Source organism: Rhinoraja longicauda, chromosome 18, assembly GCF_053455715.1.
Source record: "Rhinoraja longicauda isolate Sanriku21f chromosome 18, sRhiLon1.1, whole genome shotgun sequence".
Taxonomy (NCBI): domain Eukaryota; kingdom Metazoa; phylum Chordata; class Chondrichthyes; order Rajiformes; family Arhynchobatidae; genus Rhinoraja; species Rhinoraja longicauda.
The window spans coordinates 13615258-13636105 of NC_135970.1; the positions used below are offsets into that span (position 1 = coordinate 13615258).

The 20848-nt window shown below is 44.3% G+C and overlaps 1 protein-coding gene across 1 annotated transcript in view; it reads right to left on the reverse strand.

Moving 5' to 3' along the window:
* kcnq1.1 (potassium voltage-gated channel, KQT-like subfamily, member 1.1) overlaps positions 1–20848 on the reverse strand; it is a 702428-nt gene that overhangs the window by 466768 nt on the left and 214812 nt on the right. Inside the window, exons 8-10 of the mRNA XM_078414755.1 lie at positions 18859–18954; positions 13215–13331; positions 11982–12126 (exon numbers count right to left, since the gene is read on the reverse strand). Of these exons, the coding sequence (XP_078270881.1) occupies positions 11982–12126; positions 13215–13331; positions 18859–18954 (358 nt within the window). The remainder of the gene's footprint in view (positions 1–11981; positions 12127–13214; positions 13332–18858; positions 18955–20848) is intronic.

Sequence of the window (20848 nt, forward strand, 5' to 3'; positions counted from 1 at the left end):
ACCATCACAAAAAAAGCACTGAGCATAATCATCCTCAACTTTAAATGATGAGACTGCAATTAATCTGGGCATACATGGTTCACCTTTACAGATCAGAAAGCTGTTTTGTTCATGATGTTCGGAAGACAGTTATAATGAAATAATACAGCGTAGAAACAGGCCCTTTAGCCCAACGGGTCGTTTCTACAATCCAGTATCCATTTTATTCAAGCCACCTTCACCACCCCAAATACCTCTCGCGATTCTACCACTCACCTACACACAAGGGGCAATTTACAGTGGATAATTAACCTCCAACCTGCACGTCTTTGGGATGTGGCAGAAAGCCGGAACACTCAGGGAAGATCCATGTGGTTGCAGGAAGAACATGCATGTTCCGCACAGACACCACTGGAGGTCATGATTGAACCCCCCCAGGTCACAGGAATTGTGAGACAGTAGCTCTATTGGCTGTGCCAGTGTGCTACCAAATGAAGTAGAAAACATACATACAATTAAAATAAATACGTCAGTTATGGCTTATCAGTCAAGCCATTTACAAGTGCAACAGATGGTGCAAAGAGAAAAATACCAGAGTGCAGAATACGGTGTTGTAGTGTAACAGAGAAAGTGCAGATAAAAGGAAAATCTAAAGACGGTAATGAGGTAGGTTGAAAGATCGGGACCTCACCCTTGGTTTCTGGTAGGACCGTTCAGTAGATATAAGGCAGCAACTCTACCACTACACCATCATGCCACCCCTTGGTAAGCTGGTAAGAGTCGTTGGAGGCATGCCAAACTTTGTACGTTGTTGGCTGAAATGTAAAGTCTTTTGGTTGAAGTGGCAGTGGCAGTAGAAGCTCGAGGAGCTCGACTCAACATGATCCAGAGTCCTCAGGAGAGAAGAACCACACAAAGGAATTTGTTGATTCTACTACGTAGAATAAGTATGATTAGGTTCGTAATAAGGTAATAGCAATAAGGGAAACCTAAATCTCTTTTAAAAAATATCTCCAGTTAAAAGGGGGCTGGAAAAGTAACTCACTTTCTCCTATGGGAAACTTCAACAGAAATAAAAATTGGAGAAACAAAACAAGATGCAAATTCACTATCTACCATTTTACATTGGGGTACAATCAAAATCTGCCCCTCAAACTGGGATCAGATTACCTACCCAGTATTACTGTTTAGTTTAGTTCAATTTAGTTTTGAGATACAGCAGGGAAACTGGCCCTTTGGTCTACCGAGTCCACGTCGACCAGCGATCCCCACACACCAGCACCATCCTGCACACACAATTGATTATTATCAAGCCAATTAACCTACAAACCTGTACGTCCTTGGAGTGTGGGAGGAAACCGGAGCACCCAGAGAAAACCCAAGCATGTCGCGGGGAGAAGGTACAAACTCCGTACAGACAGCACCTGTAGTCAGGAACCAACCCGGGTCTCTGGTGCTGATTTCAATCAACTTCACCAAAGTCTTTCTTAACAACGCTCAAAGGAAAACCCAGTCAAGACGTTTTAGCTTGGTGAAGACTGATTGTGGTAGTGGGGAAAACCTTTTCTAAACCCAGAGAAAGTACATTTATTGCGTAAACTAGATGCTATTAAGCAAATGTAACGCTCCCAACTATTCCTGTCAACCTATCCAAATGCTGTCGGATCTTTGAAGCATCCATTTTCAAATGCGCTCCTTAATATTCTCCTTGCCCCCTCCTGCTAAAAATATGTCCCTACTGAATTTCAAGGAGAAGTGTTACTTTGGCAGCTACAGAAATAATACCAAGAAACACAGAAACATTAATAGCTTGCTGATGCTCGGAATATCCAGCTGACTGGGTCTTTCCATTAGCCTTAGAAAATCTTAATCAAATGCATAGTGCACAATCTGACCCCAGTGTGAGGTTAAGTGAGACAACTAATTGCCTTTTTATGCCAGGTTCATAAATTCCCTTCAACAAGGTCAGGGTCACTCTTATTGTGTGTGGCTTTCCAATTCCAGCTGCAACTTTATTCAAGGCACAAACGTGTTAAGTTTGCTAAGCCACAGGACTCTCTGTCTGGAGACATCCTTATTTCACCAAGAGCTGTGATGAGGAACTCGTTTCTGCAATTAAATGGAACGGAGGTAGAACTATACCCACTGATGAAATATTTGTCCAGCTCACTACACCTTTCTAATTGAAGCAGCACAGCCGTGTGAAAGAAGTGCCTCCAAATCACTGCGGAGCTTTTGTCTGCCAGCCGATCTCAGTCAGAGCAAACATGGTCTCACAATGCCAGGCGCAATCGCTCTGATGTTATGGAGACTGCGAGGGGAGGCAGGGGCCAGTACAAGGAGGGTTAGAAGAAAATGTACAGAGCACAAAGATGCCGGTGGATTTAATGTCAGGGCATGTCATCATTTTTCTGCCCCCAATTTACACCATGATTAACAGGCACCCCGCCTGCCGATCGGAAACTCAACCACTGAAGGATGCATCAAGAAACTGCCGAAGGGAACCAAAAAACATTGGCGATGGCGAGGAGCGGGTGTAGAGTGGGTGTGGAATCTGCATTATCCAGGAGCGTTATCCACCAGAATGATCCACTGCGTTAGATTGTGGGATTGCAGCGCACGTTGTAAGTAGTGAGGAACAAAAAAGTGCAATAACAGAATAAACAAAAGAGGTAGGGTTAAGAGTAAACGTACACGACAGCACCTCCAGGAAGGGGTGTAAAAGAGCCAGGGGTTTGTAGTCAGGAGAGGTTCAGGTGTCTGATAGCAATGGAGAAGAAGCCGTTCGTAAGCTTCAGTTGGGTGTCAGGGGTTACGGGGAGAAGGCAGGAGATTGGGGTTGAGAGGGAAAGATAGATTAGTGTTGATTGAATGGTGGAGTAAACTTGATGGGCCAAATGACCTAATTCTGCTCCTACAACTTATAAACTTATGTAGCTTCTCTCAGAAGGTAGAGGACAGAAAATGGAATGAGCGGGAGAGCAGACATCCTCGCCTTCCTGAGGCAAGGTACCATGAAGTTGAAGTGGATGGGAGGAAATGATGAGCCTGTGATTAACTGGGCCCTGTTCATCACTCACTGCAGCATCAGGCATTCAAGAACAGAACTGGTGCATAGTCGGTTGAGAAGCAGCCTGTCCAAATACTTTCTGTAGCACATCTGTAGAAGTTCAAGAGAATCCTTCTCAGGTGCCGCAGAAAGAAGATATGCTGATGTGCTGTATTGATCACCGCATCAATGTGAAGGGAGCAGGTTAGGTTGCTGGTGATAAGGATGCCAAGGCATTTGAAGCTGTCAACCAGTCCGACAGTGGCTCCTTTAATTGGGTCTGGGCTGGTTTCACCCCAACAGTCTTTGGCTCTCCTTGCCCATGCCAACCAAAATGCCCAATCTACATTAGTCCCTCCTGCCTGCATTTGGCCCATATCCTTCTATTTGATAAGGACTCCAAACTTGTACCTTGTACCTGTCCAAATGCCTTTTGTTAAAGTTTCCTTTGTGTAACTGGCATTCGTCTTTGGCAACGTAGGATTTAAAGTATCAACAGTACACATCAGTTTGAGAATTGCAAAATGGACTCCAAATTAGTCTTTGGTACATCTTGGTAATTGGTCAAAGTGCTGTCAACTATCATGCATCTCTGGGCAGTTCTCCAATAACTGCCTGGATCACTTTCACCCATCTCTCCCCAATCATTTGGATCAGCTCAGGGCAGCCTGCTGTCCATCCATACATATCCATCACAAACTCCCTCCCACTTCACAATGCTGAACACCAAGAAGGAGGGGCTCCCAGATAAGGCCAGGTCTACATCGGTGCAAACATACAGCACACCAAACATTTCAAGGCAAGTCCAAGCATTTTAAGGTATGCCCAATCTCAAAGCCACATTTCTGTCATTATAATGAATTAAACAAAAACACCTCATTGAGACCTACATTCCACTTCTGATTCTTGAATGCATATTTACAAAGCATGAGCTTATGCAATGAAAGCTACTATAATTACTATTTATTTCACGATTTTACACAGATAGAGGGATTTTGGCACGGCATGGGCAGGTTTCCGTGCTGCATGACTCTAAGCCTGTCATTGTAAAAGGATGATTCAATCGCTTTGAATTTAATTATCATGCACAAGAACATAAAAAGGCATATCATTTGAGTTCAGCACTTTAATTCATAGGTTCCCACTAGTTTTTACTTTACAATTGAAACTAATAAGATTCCGGGAAATTTTGGTGGGAATTGCCAATGTAAGGGACAGCATACATTTTAACATTGACATTTTAATGTTGCTTTTTGATGCAATCCGTGTCAAAATAGATTCAGTATGTAGCCTCTTGGTTGGAAGACTGTGGGGGCAAGCTCCTCTGTGTGATTTCACTTCAGTACCTAACAGAAGGAGGCATAGAGTTTAGACAGAATGAATTAAGGCCCCATCTAACGCCTCCATTGTTTCAGGAACAGTTATCAGACTTCTGGTACTTCCATAACCCTAGAGTACTTTCCAACTCATTCTCCATTGTGGACATTGGACTTTGGCGAGGACTACAATGCTGAGAACTATATTCTGCACGCTGTATCTTCCCTTTTGCTCTACTGATTGTACTTCAGTTTGACCTGATTGCAATTATGTATGGCGTATCTGATCTGATTAAAAAGCTTTGCTTTGGGTATTATCCACTGTACCTCAGTAAACCTAAACCTAATTAGAGATGCCCTCGTTGTTATTTGAAAAATGAATAGCAAATCGTCCCAGTGTTCCAACTGGCATTCGTCCGTTACCATTTCAACGGGCAAAAAACACGAGATTAATTGACCAATTATTATTATTTGTAACGATACATTCAAAGACATTGAGCATAGAAAGCTGGACTCCTTCCCCATAAATCTGATGGTAGCTCAAATCCACTGCTGTGGGTCGAGACAGATATTGGAAGAGACGTGTAACACACAGTTGCCGCATAAGTACTTTTAGTGCAAGTGTAGAGGTTGAATTCTTACTTCACAAAATGCTGGAGTAACTCAGCAGGTCAGGCAGCATCTCAGGAGAGAGGAATGGGTGACGTTTCGGGGTCGAGACCCTTCTTCAGATGCTGCCTGACCTGCTGAGTTACTCCAGCATTTTGTGAAATAAATACCTTCGATTTGTACCAGCATCTGTAGTTATTTTCTTATACTACTTGAATTCTTACCCCTGGGTGTCTTGAAAGCAAGTAGCATGCTATTTAAATACAAGTTTGGAGTCCTTATCAAATTAGATAGGAGCTCATGACAGAACCCTAGTTTAGACTAACAGGTTTCAATCACCAACTGATGAGCAGAATTAATACATTAATTGATTCCTAATGCAGAGCAGGGCAGTAGCAATAATTGAACGCACTCTCTTTAATTAGGAGGATGACTTCTTTAACCATTCAGGAGGAGACCCACTTTCAGCATTAAGTCATCAATGTCGATCACTTTACTGAACTCTGCAAGGTACAGACAATCTTAACAGCAGGCCGAGCCAGTCAAATCTCAGATTAACAAGCAGTGGAAGCTTTTGCACTGAACAATATCAACTAACGTTTATGTTTCTGTCCGAGTCAAATTAATCTCTTGCATCGCACTTGGCCATTACCTTGAGAAGGAGGAGAGTCGGAGGAACAGAGTGGAGCAAAGGAAGCCCAAGAATGCTGACGGACTTAGTCACCAGCCAGAGAACAGGAGGATAGGAGATAAAAAAGAAGGAAGACAACCATTACTTAAAGAAAGAATAAAAAAACATTTTCTTCATACCTGGCCAGAAGGAAATGCTTTTTTTGCACTTTAATCCATTCGCTTCTTATCATTACAGAATTTGAAATAAGACAGCATAAAAGAGACAAATCAAGAAACAATTATCAATACATGGGACCTTCTACTGGGGTTCAACAGGAGTGAACCCACTTTTCAAGCATTTTCAGTAAATAGTGCCTTAAGATTTTTATAATATTCTTATTGTCACCAGCACAAAACTGTCTTTGACGAGTGTCTGATTAAGACAATGAATATTGAAGACCAAATTTAGGTTTTCAAAGTGACAGAAGCTTGATGTGGTATTGGAAAATATTTCATATTTCAAGGACAATATGTGGGGAAGAGGGGAGGTTGGGTGGAGATGAGAATCAGTTGTCAATGAACACCTGATAGGCACGATCTACAAGCTTTTGCAGGTCCACTGTGCAAAAGGGTGGGATGGAGAAGGTGTGGTATTGATTCAATTATGTCTTTGTCAGGTAGGGAAAGAGTGGAAAAATTAGGATATTACAATCAAAATTATACTTAATCGGTAACTATTCTTACCGAATAGTGAGAGGCCTGGATAGAGTGAATGTGGAGAGGATCTTTCCACCAGTTGGAGTCTAGGCGCCCATAGCCTCAAAATAAAAGGACGTTCCTTTAGAAAGGAGACGAGGAGGAATTTATTTAGTCAGTGGGTGGTGAATCAGTGGAATTCATTGCCATAGATGGCTGTAGAGGCCGTCAATGGATATTTCTAAGGTGGAGATTGACATATTCTTGATTAGTAAGGGTATCAGGGGTTATGGGGGAAGGCAGGAGAATGTGGTTGAGAGGGAAAGGTAGATCGTCCATGATTGAATGGCGGAGTAGACTTGACGGGCGGAATGGCATAATACTGCTCCTAGAACTTATGAACTTAAAATGCATTTCAAACCCCAATCAAACATGGCTGTAATTTTTGAGCAAGTAGACCTTTGCTGCTACAGGTAATAATTTCCTGTTGTGGTCCTTCACAGTAGTCAGTATTTGTACATAACAATGACACACACACACACAAAATCAAGTCAGCCACAATGCACTGCTTTTGAACTTCATCTTTGAAACGGGGCATGCATGGTTCTGATTGTTGAAACTTGCAGTATCTACAGCTCTAAGCTAATCACCACAACACTGCTTGCAAGGGATATCACTCACAGCATTAATCACAGCACTGAAAGCTCCAAGGTTAAATATTACAGAAGCATTTCTACAACCACAGCCCAGGAAAACTGGTAACTTACCAGTTGTTTTCAACATCTTTGCTTGTCCTGTATACTTGCAGAAGTGGGAGAGAGGTTACAGGCAGAGGTGACACAGATGGAGAGAGACAGGAAAAAAGTCTGAAAATCTCAACGTTAAACATATTCAAGATTATAACAACACACCATCCATTTTAGTCACCTGGAGTTCCATGGTGATACTAAAACAACAGGAAGATCATCGTGGAGACCAAGGTTACAATTAGCGGGGTGCCGCAAGCATGGGGGGGGAACGCAGGAAGCGTAATGTCATGGCAGGGATGGGGTGGGGAGAGTCGGTGAGAATGGTACGGTTTACAAACTTTTGCAAGGTCAACTCACCAAATGGAAGGGATGGGGAAGAGAAAAATGATGGTTGTGGTTCTAAGGTGAGGGTAGGAATGGGGAGGGGTGAGACAGAGGGTGGGTGGGAATAAGTGAGACCACTGCCCAACAGTGCTCCTCACACCTTTCTCCATTTGCAAAAAACAACAGGTTTATCCTTTCATATGCAGATGCTGGATAAAAATCCAGAGCAATAAACAAATTCCGGAGGAATTCAACGGGTCAAGCAGCATCTGTGGAGGGAAATGTATGGTGGATGGAAATGGAACGTTGACGTTTTGAGTTGACTGCAGCCCAGAGGAAGGGTCTCGACCTGAAATGTTGGCTGGTCCATTTCCCTCTACAGATGCTGCCTGACCCAGTGAGTTCCGCCAGCAATTTGTTTTTGCCCCATCTGTGACAATTATGGTGCCAAATGTAGCTTCTGATATGGTTGATGAGGATGGGGATTTCCTTCACCTAAAACATTTCCCTTCTACTACAAACCTACCGACTCTCACAGTTATCTCGACTACACTTCATCCGACCCTGCCTCTCGCAAAGATGCTATCCCCAACTCTCAATTACAATGTCTCTGCTGCATCTGCCGGACAGGAAGCAAAGAGTAGGAATAAACGGGTCCTTTTCGGAATGGCAGGCAGTGACTAGTGGGGTACCGCAAGGCTCAGTGCTGGGACCCCAGTTATTTACAGTGTATATTAATGATTTGGATGAGGGAATTGAATGCAACATCTCTAAGTTTGCGGATGACACGAAGCTGGGTGGCAGTGTTAACCGCGAGGAGGATGCTAGGAGGCTGCAGAGTGACTTGGATAGATTAGGCGAGTGGGCAAATGCATGGCAGATGCAATATAATGTGGATAAATGTGAGGTTATCCACTTTGGCGGCAAGAACAGGAAAGCAGAGTATTACCTGAATGGTGAACGATTAGGAGAAGGGGAGATGCAACGTGACCTGGGTGTCATGGTGCACCAGTCATTGAAAGCAAGCGTGCAGGTGCAGCAGGCAGTGAAGAAAGCGAATGGTATGTTGGCATTCATAGCAAGAGGATTTGAGTTTAGGAGCAGGGAGGTTCTACTGCAGTTGTACAGGGCCTTGGTGAGACCGCACCTGGAGTATTGTGTGCAGTTTTGGTCTCCTAATCTGAGGAAAGACGTTCTTGCCTTAGAGGGAGTACAGAGAAGGTTCACTAGATTGATCCCTGGGATGGCGGGACTTTCATATGAAGAAAGACTGGATAGACTAGGCTTGTACTCGCTGGAATTTAGAAGACTGAGGGGGGATCTTATAGAAACATATAAAATTCTTAAGGGGTTGGAGAGGCTAGATGCGGGAAGATTGTTCCCGATGTTGGGGGAGTCCAGAACCAGGGGGCACAGCTTAAGGATAAGGGGGAAGTCTTTTAGGACCGAGATGAGAAAACATTTCTTCACACAGAGAGTGGTGAGTCTGTGGAATTCTCTGCCACAGAAGGTAGTTGAGGCCAGTTCATTGGCTATATTTAAGAGGGAGTTAGATGTGGCCCTTTTTGCTAAAGGGATCAGGGGGTATGGAGAGAAGGCAGGTACAGGTTACTGAGCTGGATAATCAGCCATGATCATATTGAAAGGCGGTGCAGGCTCAAAGGGCCGAATGGCCTACTCCTGCACCTATTTTCTATGTTTCTATGTTTCTATCTACTCCCAAGGTATGGCTTTTCATTTGAGGACATCTGAGATGTCCACATTCTTCAGTGAATGTGGTCCCCCCCCCCCCCCCCCCCCCGGTTGTCATAGATGGATCCCTCATCCACGTCGCTTCTGTGTCCTGTTCTGCTCTTGCTCCCTCTTCCCCAAGACATATTAAGGATAGAGTTCCCCTGGTCCACACCTTTCACCCCACCAGCCTCCACATCCTCCCACATTTCCGTCACCTCCAACGTGATGCCACCACTAATCACATCTTCCCATCTCCACCCCTTTCCACCAACCACAGAGGCTGCTCTCTCTGCAACCACTTGGTTCACTCGACCCCTCCCATCCAAACCACCCCCACTCCAGGTACTTCCCCCTGAAACAACTCCACTCCCCCTTGCTTATTTCATTTTCATTTACATATACCTCTGATCATCGTTTTCTTTATCTATGTGCACACTTTGATTGTTCTGCCTTGCCATCTAATTGTATTTTCACCCCACCAGGCTTGCTGATAAATTCTTTCTTTCTTCCTTGTCCGTTATTTACCAGCACAGAAGAATCACCACCTTTAGATTTTAGACTTTAGAGATACTGCGTGGAAACAGGCCCATCGGCCCACCGAGTCTGTGCCGACCAGCGATCACCCCGTACACTAACACCATCCTAAACACGAGGGACAATTTTCAATTTTTTACCGAAGCCAATTAACCGACAAACATGTACGTCTTTGGAGTGTGGGAGGAAACTAGAGCACCCGAAGAAAACCCACGCAGTCACAGGGAGAACGTACAAACTCTGCACAGACAACACCCATAGTCAGGATGGAACCCGGGTCTCAGGCTCAGTAAGGCAGCAACTCTACCGCCATGCTATCCTATCAACTCTATTCCACTCAGGTGTCCTTGCAACCGTACCAAAATGGAGGGGGGTCAGTTAAATATTTGGTACTTATTTTGCATTTTTATCAAAAAGTTAGATGCCAACATTCCCCAGCTCCGTCACTCCCTGCTACACTTGGATAAAACCCATCAGTGTAGCCGCACTGATAAGCCTTCCACAGCAAAACTAGTAAAGCACATAACTGGATTGTAAGAATGAACTACAAGGCCATTGGTGAGTTTGTTTTGTGATCCCTACTAATGCAATATTAGAAGGATTAGCTGCACACAAGTACACAGTCTCATCAACTGCGTTCCAGTTTCTTTACAAACAATGGCCTTTTCATCTTCAGCATCTTAACAAAGTTGCAATTAGTAGGGTTTATGCTCAAAATCCCTTCAGTGAACTGTTATCAGTAAAGATCTAAGTAACTGCATTAGCTTTCTTAGGGCATTTTACTAATAGTTTGGCATGGTACATTCCTAATCCAGTTCTGCTTCATCAGTGCTGTGGAAAACGTGGTCCAATATCAACTGGAACCAAGTACTTTGTGCAAATTTGATCTCTGGTTTCTCCACTTTAAGCTCTATATCCTTAACAGTGGACAGGTAAGCAGTTTGTTGTCATGCTTCTCTTTTTAATATTAAACTCTGGATTCGTCATTTTGTAGCTTTAAATAAGCTACTTATCTCGTTAAAAATATAGCGTTTATTCATTTAATTAAGCAGATTTTAACTAAAATTCAGAACTCACAAAGCAACCCAGATGGGTGAGCAGATAAAATAAAGCATATTTTCCCCTTTACTTTCACTTTTTAATATATTAACATACAAACTGAAGAAATATGAAGAGCAGAGGCCTGCTTTAAAGTTCAATGTCATGGCTGATCCTTTGATTCAAACCCTCAGGATTCTTGTGTTCTTTGATTCCGTTTGACTTCAAAAGTCTCTCCACACAACTACTTAGTGTCTCAGACGCAGAATTCCAAAGACTCACAATTCGCTGAATGAAGAAACCTCTTCTCAACTCATTCCTATATGGTCAACTCATTATCTCACGACTGTGGTCACTGAGAATGACTTTCTAGTCATGGGCAATGTCCTCTCTGCATATACTCTTTCAAGGAGAAGAGCAATCTGATAACATCTTTCATCATTTCATGCCATATCATACGGGTGACTTAATGGCAAGTTCTTTCTTTAAAATCAAGTCTATGATTTCACAGTTTAAGAAGAAGGGGTTGGCCATTTAGGACAGTGATTAGGAAAACATTGTTCCCCCAGAGTGTTATGAATCTGTGGAATTCTCTGCCACAGAAGGCCAATTCACTGGATGTTTTCAAGAGAGAATTAGATATAGCTCTTGGGGCTAATGGACTCAAGGGATATGGGGAGAATGCAGGAACAGGGTACTGATTTTGGATGATCAGCCATGATCATATTGAATGGTGGTGTTGGCTCGAAGGGCCGGATGGCCTACTCCTGCAACTATTTTCTATGTTTCTATGTTTCCTGCCTTGCTATTAAAATATTAAAATTCTTGCCTCTGATTTTCAAGATCTAGCAGATTCCTTCATCCTCAGATATAACTCCCCAAATGTAATAGGACCACCTTTGATGTTTGTGCCATTAGTGTCCAAGGCATAATGCCTTGGACAGGTTCACAAGGCTTTCTTCCTTAAAATCCCACCACTTTTCCATCTTTCTTTCCTCCTTTGAAGCATCCTAAATCCAACAAACGTTGGGGTGTCTTTATTTTGCTTGAAGGCACACTTATCAAACGACTTGAGACATTTTTCCCCATAACAAGCATGCAATATAAATGGAAATTGTTAGTGCATGCATAATGCAGAAGATAAATCTTCTCCTTTGGAGGTTCAGAAATTGAATTTCTAACCATCGCACGGAATTACTTTTAGATGAAACAATTCACAGTTGGATAATATTAAGGAAGATTTTCAATTTGCGGTCTGCTTAAAAATGTATTGAAGATTTACTGTGCATTGGAGAAAGGGTACGTTTTTACTTTCCACTGGTGTTTGTTTCTCTCTCCTACCTGATAAATCATATCCATCAATATTTGAGTTTTCATTTTTCTTGTCCTCCTTATCAACGTGTTCGTATGTGATGTTCGGCACATTCGGTGTTTTCTCAGAATTAAGCCCATTGTCTTTATCAGACTTCACTTTCTTTTTTTTAACCTGGAAAATGCCAAGCTTAGTTTAGTTTAGTTTAGAGGCACCGCTTGGAAACAGGCCCTTCGGCCCACCGAGTCCGCGCCGACCAGCACATTAACACTACCCTGCACACACTAAGGACAATTTACACTATCCTGCACACACTAGGGACAATTTACACATACATCAAGCCAATTAACCTACATACCTGTGCGTCTTTGGAGATTGTTGAAGCATTCAACAATTTCACTCAAGTCTCACAAAGGCTTGACAAGGCTTGCACACCCAAGGTGAGATGGAGGTTCAGGGGCATCTAAGCTCACCCCAGCTCATGTGCATAAGAGCATAAGACTTATTGAACTTTTGTGAGACAAAATTAGTCATCAGATTCATCTGGATAATAGTTGACTCGTCGAGTCGCACAGTTCAGAAAGAGGCCTTTCAGTCCAGCAAGTCCATGCCGATCATCCAACCCACATTTACTCCAATCCTACACTAATTCCATTTTTAGACACAAAGTGCTGGAGTAACTCGGCAGGTCTGGCAGCAAGTCTGGATAAAATGGATAGGTGACGTTAAGGTTCAGGACACTTCTTCAGTCTGAATCACTGAGTTACTCCAGCACTTTGTGGTTTTTTTGTAAACCTTCCAGTTTTTCCCCCCACTCTCCCTAGTATAATCAGTCTGAAGAAGGGTCTTGACCCGAAACTCCTGCATTTTGTGTCTAACCAGCCCCAGCTAAATTAATTCCATTTTGTATTCCTCACAGTCACATCCATTCCCGCTAAACTCTACTTCTCACCTGCACACTAGGTGCAATTTACCTATCCAACCCACATGTCTTTGGGATGTGGGAGGAAACCAGAGCAACCATGGGAAACCCACACGGTCACAGGTGGAATGTACAAACACCACACGTTCAGCACTGGAGATCAGGACTGAATCCAGACCACCGGGTCTGTGTGGCAGCAGCTCTACTAGCTCTGCTACTGTGCCAACCCAAAGAGAATCAAGAGAAGGATCACAAAAGGGAGATGCAGGAAAGCAGAAATGCACAAAATTAGGAAAGATGATATTTAAAAAAAAGAAAGACAATGAAAGATTGTTATTACCACCGGTTTCTTCGTCCTTGGACTTGAAAGTGGAGCATAAAATTTGTTAGGTGGTCGAACGTACATCTTCCATGTGGCAGATTCATGGTTTTCTGCTGCGTAGCACCTCCATGATGTCTAGATGGAATGAAACCAATAAGTTCATAAGTTCTAGGAACAGAATTAGCCCATCTGGCCCATCAAGTCTACTCCGCATTCAGTCATGGCTGATCTATCTTTCCCTCTTAACCCCATTCTCCTGCCTTCTCCCCATAACCCATGTCACAATACAATACAATACAATACAATATATCTTTATTGTCATTGTACCCAGGGGTACAACGAGATTGGGAATGCGCCTCCCATTCGATGCAATAATTTAAGTAATTTAGACAACAGCAACCCAACGAAACAATTGTAACAGTTTTAGACAGGGTAAAGTGCAAGTTGATCTATGCGTTGTGACCATCCGGCTCAGCAGGACTGGTTCATAGCAGCTATGGCCCTGGGGATGAAGCTGTTCCTGAGTCTGGAGGTGCGGGCGTAGAAGGCCTTGTATCGTCTGCCCGATGGAAGGAGTTCGAACAGACTGTTGCAGGGGTGTGAAGAGTCTTTGTGGATGCTGGTGGCTTTTCTGAGGCATCGTGTGTTGTAGATGCCCTCCAAGTCTGGTAGCTGTGTTCCGATGGCCCTCTGAGCTCTATGGACTACCCGCTGTAGAGCTTTCCTTTCTGCCTCCGTGCAGCTGAGGTACCACACAGGGATGCCATGCGTTAGGATGCTCTCTATGGTGCAGCGGTAGAAGGTCGTCAGCAGCTGTTGGGGTAGACCAGACCTTTTCAGTGTTCTTAGGTAGAACAGTCTTTGCTGTGCCTTCTTGACCAGCGCAGCAGTGTTATTGGACCATGTTAGGTCCTCCGAAATGTGAGTGCCCAGAAACTTGAAGCTGGACACTCTCTCCACACTGTCCCCGTTGATAGAGATCGGGGCATATTCCCCGTTATGTGACCTACGGAAGTTGATGATCAGCTCCTTGGTCTTGGTGGTATTTCGGGACAGGTTGTTATCAGAGCACCAGTCCGCCAGGTTCTGCACCTCCGCTCTATAGTTTGTTTCATCCCCGTTGGTGATAAGCCCGATCACCGTTGTGTCATCTGCAAACTTGACAATGGTGTTGGTGTCGAATGCAGGAACACAGTCGTGTGTGAAGAGGGAGTAGAGCATGGGGCTCAGAACACAGCCCTGTGGTGTGCCGGTACTCAGGGTGATAGTGGAGGACAGGTGCGGGCCCATTCTCACTGCCTGCGGTCGTTCCAGCAGGAAGTCACATAATGACGAGCTGAGGCCTAGCTGGTGGAGTTTGGTGATGAGCTTGGTGGGGATGACCGTGTTGAAGGCGGAGCTATAGTCTATGAATAGCATCCTCACGTACGTGCCCTGTCTCTCTAGGTGAGTCAGGACAGTGTGAAGAGCCAGAGAGATGGCGTCCTCTGTGGATCTATTTGCCCTGTATGCAAATTGATGTGGGTCCAGTGAGTTAGGGATGCTGTATTTGATGTGTGAGAGGACCAGCCTTTCAAAGCACTTCATGACTATCGACGTTAGGGTAACCGGGCGGTAGTCATTCAGGTTGGAGATCTTTGCTTTTTTCTGCATCGGAACTATGATAGCCGACTGCAGGCACTTGGGGACCGTAGCCAGAGATAATGACAGGTTAAAGATCCTGGTGAATACCTCAGGCAGCTGTTCAGCACAGTCCTTCAGTACCCTTCCTTGAACTCCATCCGGTCCTGCAGCCTTGCGTGGGTTGACCCTTTGCAGAGCGCGTTGTACCTCCTGTGTGCTCAGTTGCAAGACCTGTCCCTCCGCCTCGGCTGGGGTTCTTCCACTCAAGGTGGTTTTGCCAGTTTCAAAGCGGGCAAAGAAGGTGTTAAGCTCTTTGGTCAGTGCCTTATCGCTGTGGGGGCAGGCAGGGCTGCTCTTGTAGCCAGTGATGTCCCTGACCCATATTAGTCAAGAATCTGTCCATCTCCACCTTAAAACTATCCATTGACTTGGCCTCCACAGCCATCTGGGGCAATGAATTCCACAGATTCACCACCCTCTGACTAAAGAAATCCCTCCTCATTTCCTTTCTAAAGGTACGTCCTTTTATTCTGAGGCTGTGGTCTCTGATCATGGACTCTCCCACTAGTGGAAACATCCTCTCCACATTCACTCTATCCAGGCCATTCACTACTCACTTTAATGCTGATTAAACTTTTTTTTTTAAAAAGAGCTAAATATTTCTCTTGACCCAGTAACGGAGTAAAAAGGAATAATTGTAATCATGATGAGGTTCTCATGAAAGTTCCTGAAACGTTAATCCTATTTCTGTCTGTGTTCCTGCTGCTTGAACTGCTGAGGATTTTCCTACATTTTATATATTTCCTTGCAATGAGGATTGGTTTTCATCCGATTAGCTGTTCTGATTTAATTAGTTGCAAATTTCAGAATTATTTCACAGTAATGTGAAGTAAGTATGGAAGGCAGAAGAGTTGAAGACAAAATCACTAATAAACCTCCAAATAAGCTCTGAACCATATTGACTTGGGGGCAGGTATTGTTTTTGTCTTTGCACTATTAAGACTTTAGACTTCAGACTTTATAGATGCAGCGTGGAAACAGGTCCAGCAGCCCACCGAGTCCGTGCTGACCAGCAATCTGAATATACTAACACTATCCTACACACTAGGGACAATTTACAATTTTTTACCGAAGCCAATTAACCCACAAACCTGCACGTCTTTGGAGTGTGGGAGGAAACCGGAGCACCTGGAGAAAACCCATGCAGTCACAGGGAGGATGTAGAAACTCTGTGCAGACAGCACCTTTAGTCAGGATCAAACCTGGGTCTCTAGCGCAGTAAGGCAGCAACTCTACTGATGTGCCACTGTGCTGCCCCTTTGCTCACGATTCCTTTCAATTTTACAGGATGAGGGAGACGTTTACAAAATTGAATCATATTAATTCTGACTTCACTTAAACCGATTATTGTGGAGGACGAAAATCTATCAACCCATTTTCCACTATCAAAACTAGAGTCAAGAGAGTTCAATTATCATATGTACCAGCAAGGGAACAGTGAAACTCCCACTTACTGCAGCTTAACAGGCCCATTAATGCAGTAATCTACTAATCTATATACTAAAACTCTCGTTTGTTTGTTTGTTTGTTTCTGAACTACAGCCAAAACGGTACATGATAGCGCGACAATTTTAGGCCCACCTTACTCACCGTCTTTTGTCCCTTTGGTGCTAATGGAAGACGTTTCATTGAAATTGGTGTTATATTTTTTAAGTTATTCACATTTTAAAGTTTAAATCTATCTCCTAGGGAAGGAGGGAGGGAGGGGATGGAGGGAGGGGGAAGGAGGGAGGGAGGGAGTGAGGGGGAGGGAGGGAGGGAGGGAGGGAGGGAGGGAGGGAGGGAGGGAGGGAGGGAGGGAGGGAGGGAGGGAGGGAGGGAGGGAGGGAGGGAGGGAGGGAGGGAGGGAGGGAGGGAGGGAGGGAGGGAGGGAGGGAGGGAGGAGTGGAGGGAGGGAAGGGGGAGGGGAGGGGGAGAGGGAGGGGAGGGGAGGGGAGGGGGAGAGGGAGGGGAGGAGCAGAGGGTACTGCATCAATGCAGCAGAGGTTTGGGCCCAACCGGTCCACTTGGTCTAGTAAACATATAATAATCAATAATCCAATAAATTAACATTAACACTAGGTAACTAGTTTCTTTGGGATGAGCAGTGACTCAATTCTCTGAATCGGATGATATGTTTAGAGGTGGTGATGGTGTTGAATGCTGAGCTGTAGTCGATAAACGACAGCCTGATGTATGTGCTCTTATTGTTCAAGTGATCCAGTGCAGAGTGAAGAGCCAGTAATGTTGCATCCCCTATTGATCTGTGTGATGGTAGGCAAATTGAAGTGGGTCTAGTTCTTTACAACCGCCCTCTCGGAGTAGTTAATCACCACAGATCTTTGCGCTACTGGTCAGCAGTCAATCTTCTTCTTACTCTTGCTCATCTTACTCTTCTTGGGCATTGTTTAATTTTTACTATTAATGCATCCAATAAACCTTTGATTACAGGGATTTTTTAAAATTCCCAAGCACTTTAATAAATCTATTGCGCGGATAATCCACGCTTTAAATGAAACGTTTCCTCATAACAGTCCTAAATTTACAACGAATAATATGGAAATAACCAAACCTGAACTGGAAAGGGATGCTGGGGCAATAGTGTCCAGTCAAAGCACAACAACAAATAATAAATTCAGGATAGTATTCGAGCCATCACTCTGAAATCCCACTTCATTGTTACATGAGTGTCTTCTGCAAACTCCCACTCTCCAAACTGCTCCCATTCCTTTCTCATAGAGTCATACAGTTTGGAAACAGGTCCTTTGGCCCAACTTGCCCACACCGACCAACATGTCCCATCTACACTAGTTCCACCTGCCTGCCTCATCAGCCTATCCCTCTAAACCAATCCTCTCCATGTTCCTGTTTAAATTGTTCTTAAACATTGCAATAGTACCTGCTTCAACTACCTCCTCCGGCAGCTCATTCCATACACCCGCCATCCTTTGTGTACCCCACAGGTTCCTTTTAAGTTTTTTCCCCCACATCTTAGACCCGTGTCCTCAGGTTCTTGATTCCCTTACCCTGGGCAAGAGACTAATGGCGATCTATTCCTCGCGCCATTTTGTCCACCTCTATAAGATCACCCCTCATCCTCCAGCACTCCAAGGAATAGAGTCCTAGCCTGCTCAAGGCGTGTAGACCTCTCCCTGTAGCTCAGCCCCTCGAGTCCTGGCAACATCCTCATAAATCTTCTCAGCACCCTTTCCAACATGACAACATCTTCCCTATTTCCCACTTGGCATTTTTCATTTGCATGACGAACTGATTCAGATGTGTACTGATTATACCCTGAATACTTCCACAGGGTCACCCGGCTGGTTGCACCTTTCTGTATGAGCTGAGCTGGGGAGAGTTTCTGATCATATTAGTAGCACAGATATTTCTTATTTTCCCACATTAATGCACTTCACCTCCCCGCACACCAATCTCTCTGCATGTTTTTGTGTTGTGTGGGGAAGGGACGACACACTACCAAGAGAGACTGTATTAAAACTATACATCTGAGATGCATTATAAAGAGGTACATCTGGCAAGCGTAGCACAACATGAAATCTATGTTTTTGCAAAATGACTTGGGTTTTTATGTCCTGTTATTGATTATAATATACTCACAAACTGTTTGTGTGTGCCATGATGACAATGGAGTAAGTCTTTAAAAAATAAATTAAATAGCCTTGACCTCTCTGTAACATCATATTGACCACCATTTTTGAATTAGTGCTACAAGTGGGACATCCTTGCCTGCATTAAGAGTGGCGTCTGAACAGCATTTAAATATTGCAATTTCCATAGTCTCTGGGAAGAAGTGAAATCTGCTGTTGGAAACAAAATCCCCAAGGGTAAACAATCTAACTGCAATTCTCTCAAGAAGCCAAATCCAACGTCAGTCTAGATTATTTTTATCTCGTAAAACTTCACTCATTACTGACTCCCCAAACGTCAAAGCATCAGATTACGTTCAGCACAGACATTGATCAAGAGACCATGGACGAACCTGAATAAGTGAGGCAGCTGCCGGGATCTGACGATTAAAATGCTTCTGTCGCTGCTTTTGCTGAACCTTGAGAGCAAAACCTGAGCCGAGAATCCCCTGGGATGGAAGAAGAGAAATAAAATCAAACATGTGCAGGCAGGAACTGCAGATGCTGGTTTACACCGAAGATAGACACAAAATGCTGGAGTAACTCAGCGGGTCAGCCAGCATTCCTTGATCCTCCTGACCTAAAGTCTTGCGTGGATTGGTGACTAAATCTGGGAGTCAGTGTGCTTGAAAAAAGTGAACACAGAGTGCCGGTGTAATTCAGCAGGTCAGGCGGCATCTCTTGAGAACATGGATTGGCGACGTTTCGGGTTGGGACCCTTGAAGGAGCTTCACCTATCCGTCGATAGACAAGAGAATGCTGGAGTAACTCAGCGGGACAGGCAGCATCTCTGGAGAGAAGGAATGGGTGACGTTTCGGGTTGAGACCCTTCTTCAGACAGATTAAACTGCTTGCGTTGGTTTTCCTGGTAGAGTATCCAGAATATTTTAGAGATACAGCATGGAAACCGGACCTTCGTCCCACTGAGTCCTCGCCGACCAGTGATTACCCCGTACACTAGTTCTATCCAACGCACTGGGGACAATTTATCGAAGCAAATTAATCTACAAACCTGCACGTCTTTGGAATGTAGGAGGAAACCGGAGCACCCAGAGAAAACCCACGTGGTCACGGGGAGAACATGCAAACTCCGTTCAGACAGCACCCGCATTCAGGATCAAACCCGGGTCTCTGGAACTAAGGCAGCAACTCTGCCGCTGCGCCACCGTGCTGCCCTGTATCACAGAATTGACCATGGTTTGCACGGATTAATGACTTCGTTTGGAGGTATATGGTGCGGGCAACTATCCTTCTACCTATTTTCAACCGATTATCTCAAAACATCAATCTTCCATTACCTTTTCTCTCATCTTTTCATTTTAAGTGCCTCGATGTTAACCATCCTCACTGCTCCTTCTTGTAGCAGCTTCTACATTCCAGGAGTTCCCTGTTAGTTCCCTGACCTGGCTTGGTAGCCAGCTCAGTTAAATGCACTTACAAATTACAAACTGCACCAAACTATCCAGGAATGCCAGAGGCTCAAGCATTGATTATGGAAATGTGAGAGATCAACCTTGTTTTAGCCAAATCAGATCAGCCTAGGCAAAGCAACTACTGTCCAACACGGATAAGAGCTAATGTCAATACCCCATTGGGGTCACAGATTAATTTTCCAGAATTGATTTCTCCTCCGGTGGGGATTTCATTTGATCATTTGCCTTATCATAAGTACCTGTGGGATGGTACGGTGTGCTTGTGCACCCAGATCGTGCTGCTGTCTGACAACTCCAGCAAACTGGGTTCAACCCTGACCTCTGGTGCTGTCTATACTGAGTCTGTATGTTTGCAGATGAAAGTGTGGACTTCCTCAGGGTGTTCTAGTTTCCACGCACTTCTCAAAGGTGAGCGATTGGATTAAGTGGCGACTGTAAATTACCCCTGGTGTGGGCAAGAGACCTGGCCATCAGTGAGATGTCGATGGGCACATGAGAGAGCATAACCTGCATGAAAGAGGCGGGAGGATTGTGTGTGTGGGCAAGCGTGTATGTGCGTGTGTGCGCCACGGTGATGCACAAAACATTTTAGATGTGTGGATCGTGTTAGATTCTGCCTCTGCACACCACGGCCAGTCTGCAAAAATAGGCTAAGCGTGAGATGTCTCAACAGGTGAAAGACAGAACAAGGTGTTGGTAACCAGATTATACCCATCTAGTTTAATGTTAAGCATAACAATAGATTGCATTTTTAAAGGCAGTGAATTGCAATTTGTCCAAATGAACTCAGATTGCCAGGTAAAAAAAAAATACTCTTTATCAATTCTTCACCCAGACATCATCTCCTTACCTTGCTATCTATTCAATCAGCAGTTTTCCCCAGATATTCTTTGCTAGTAGACCAGCTCTA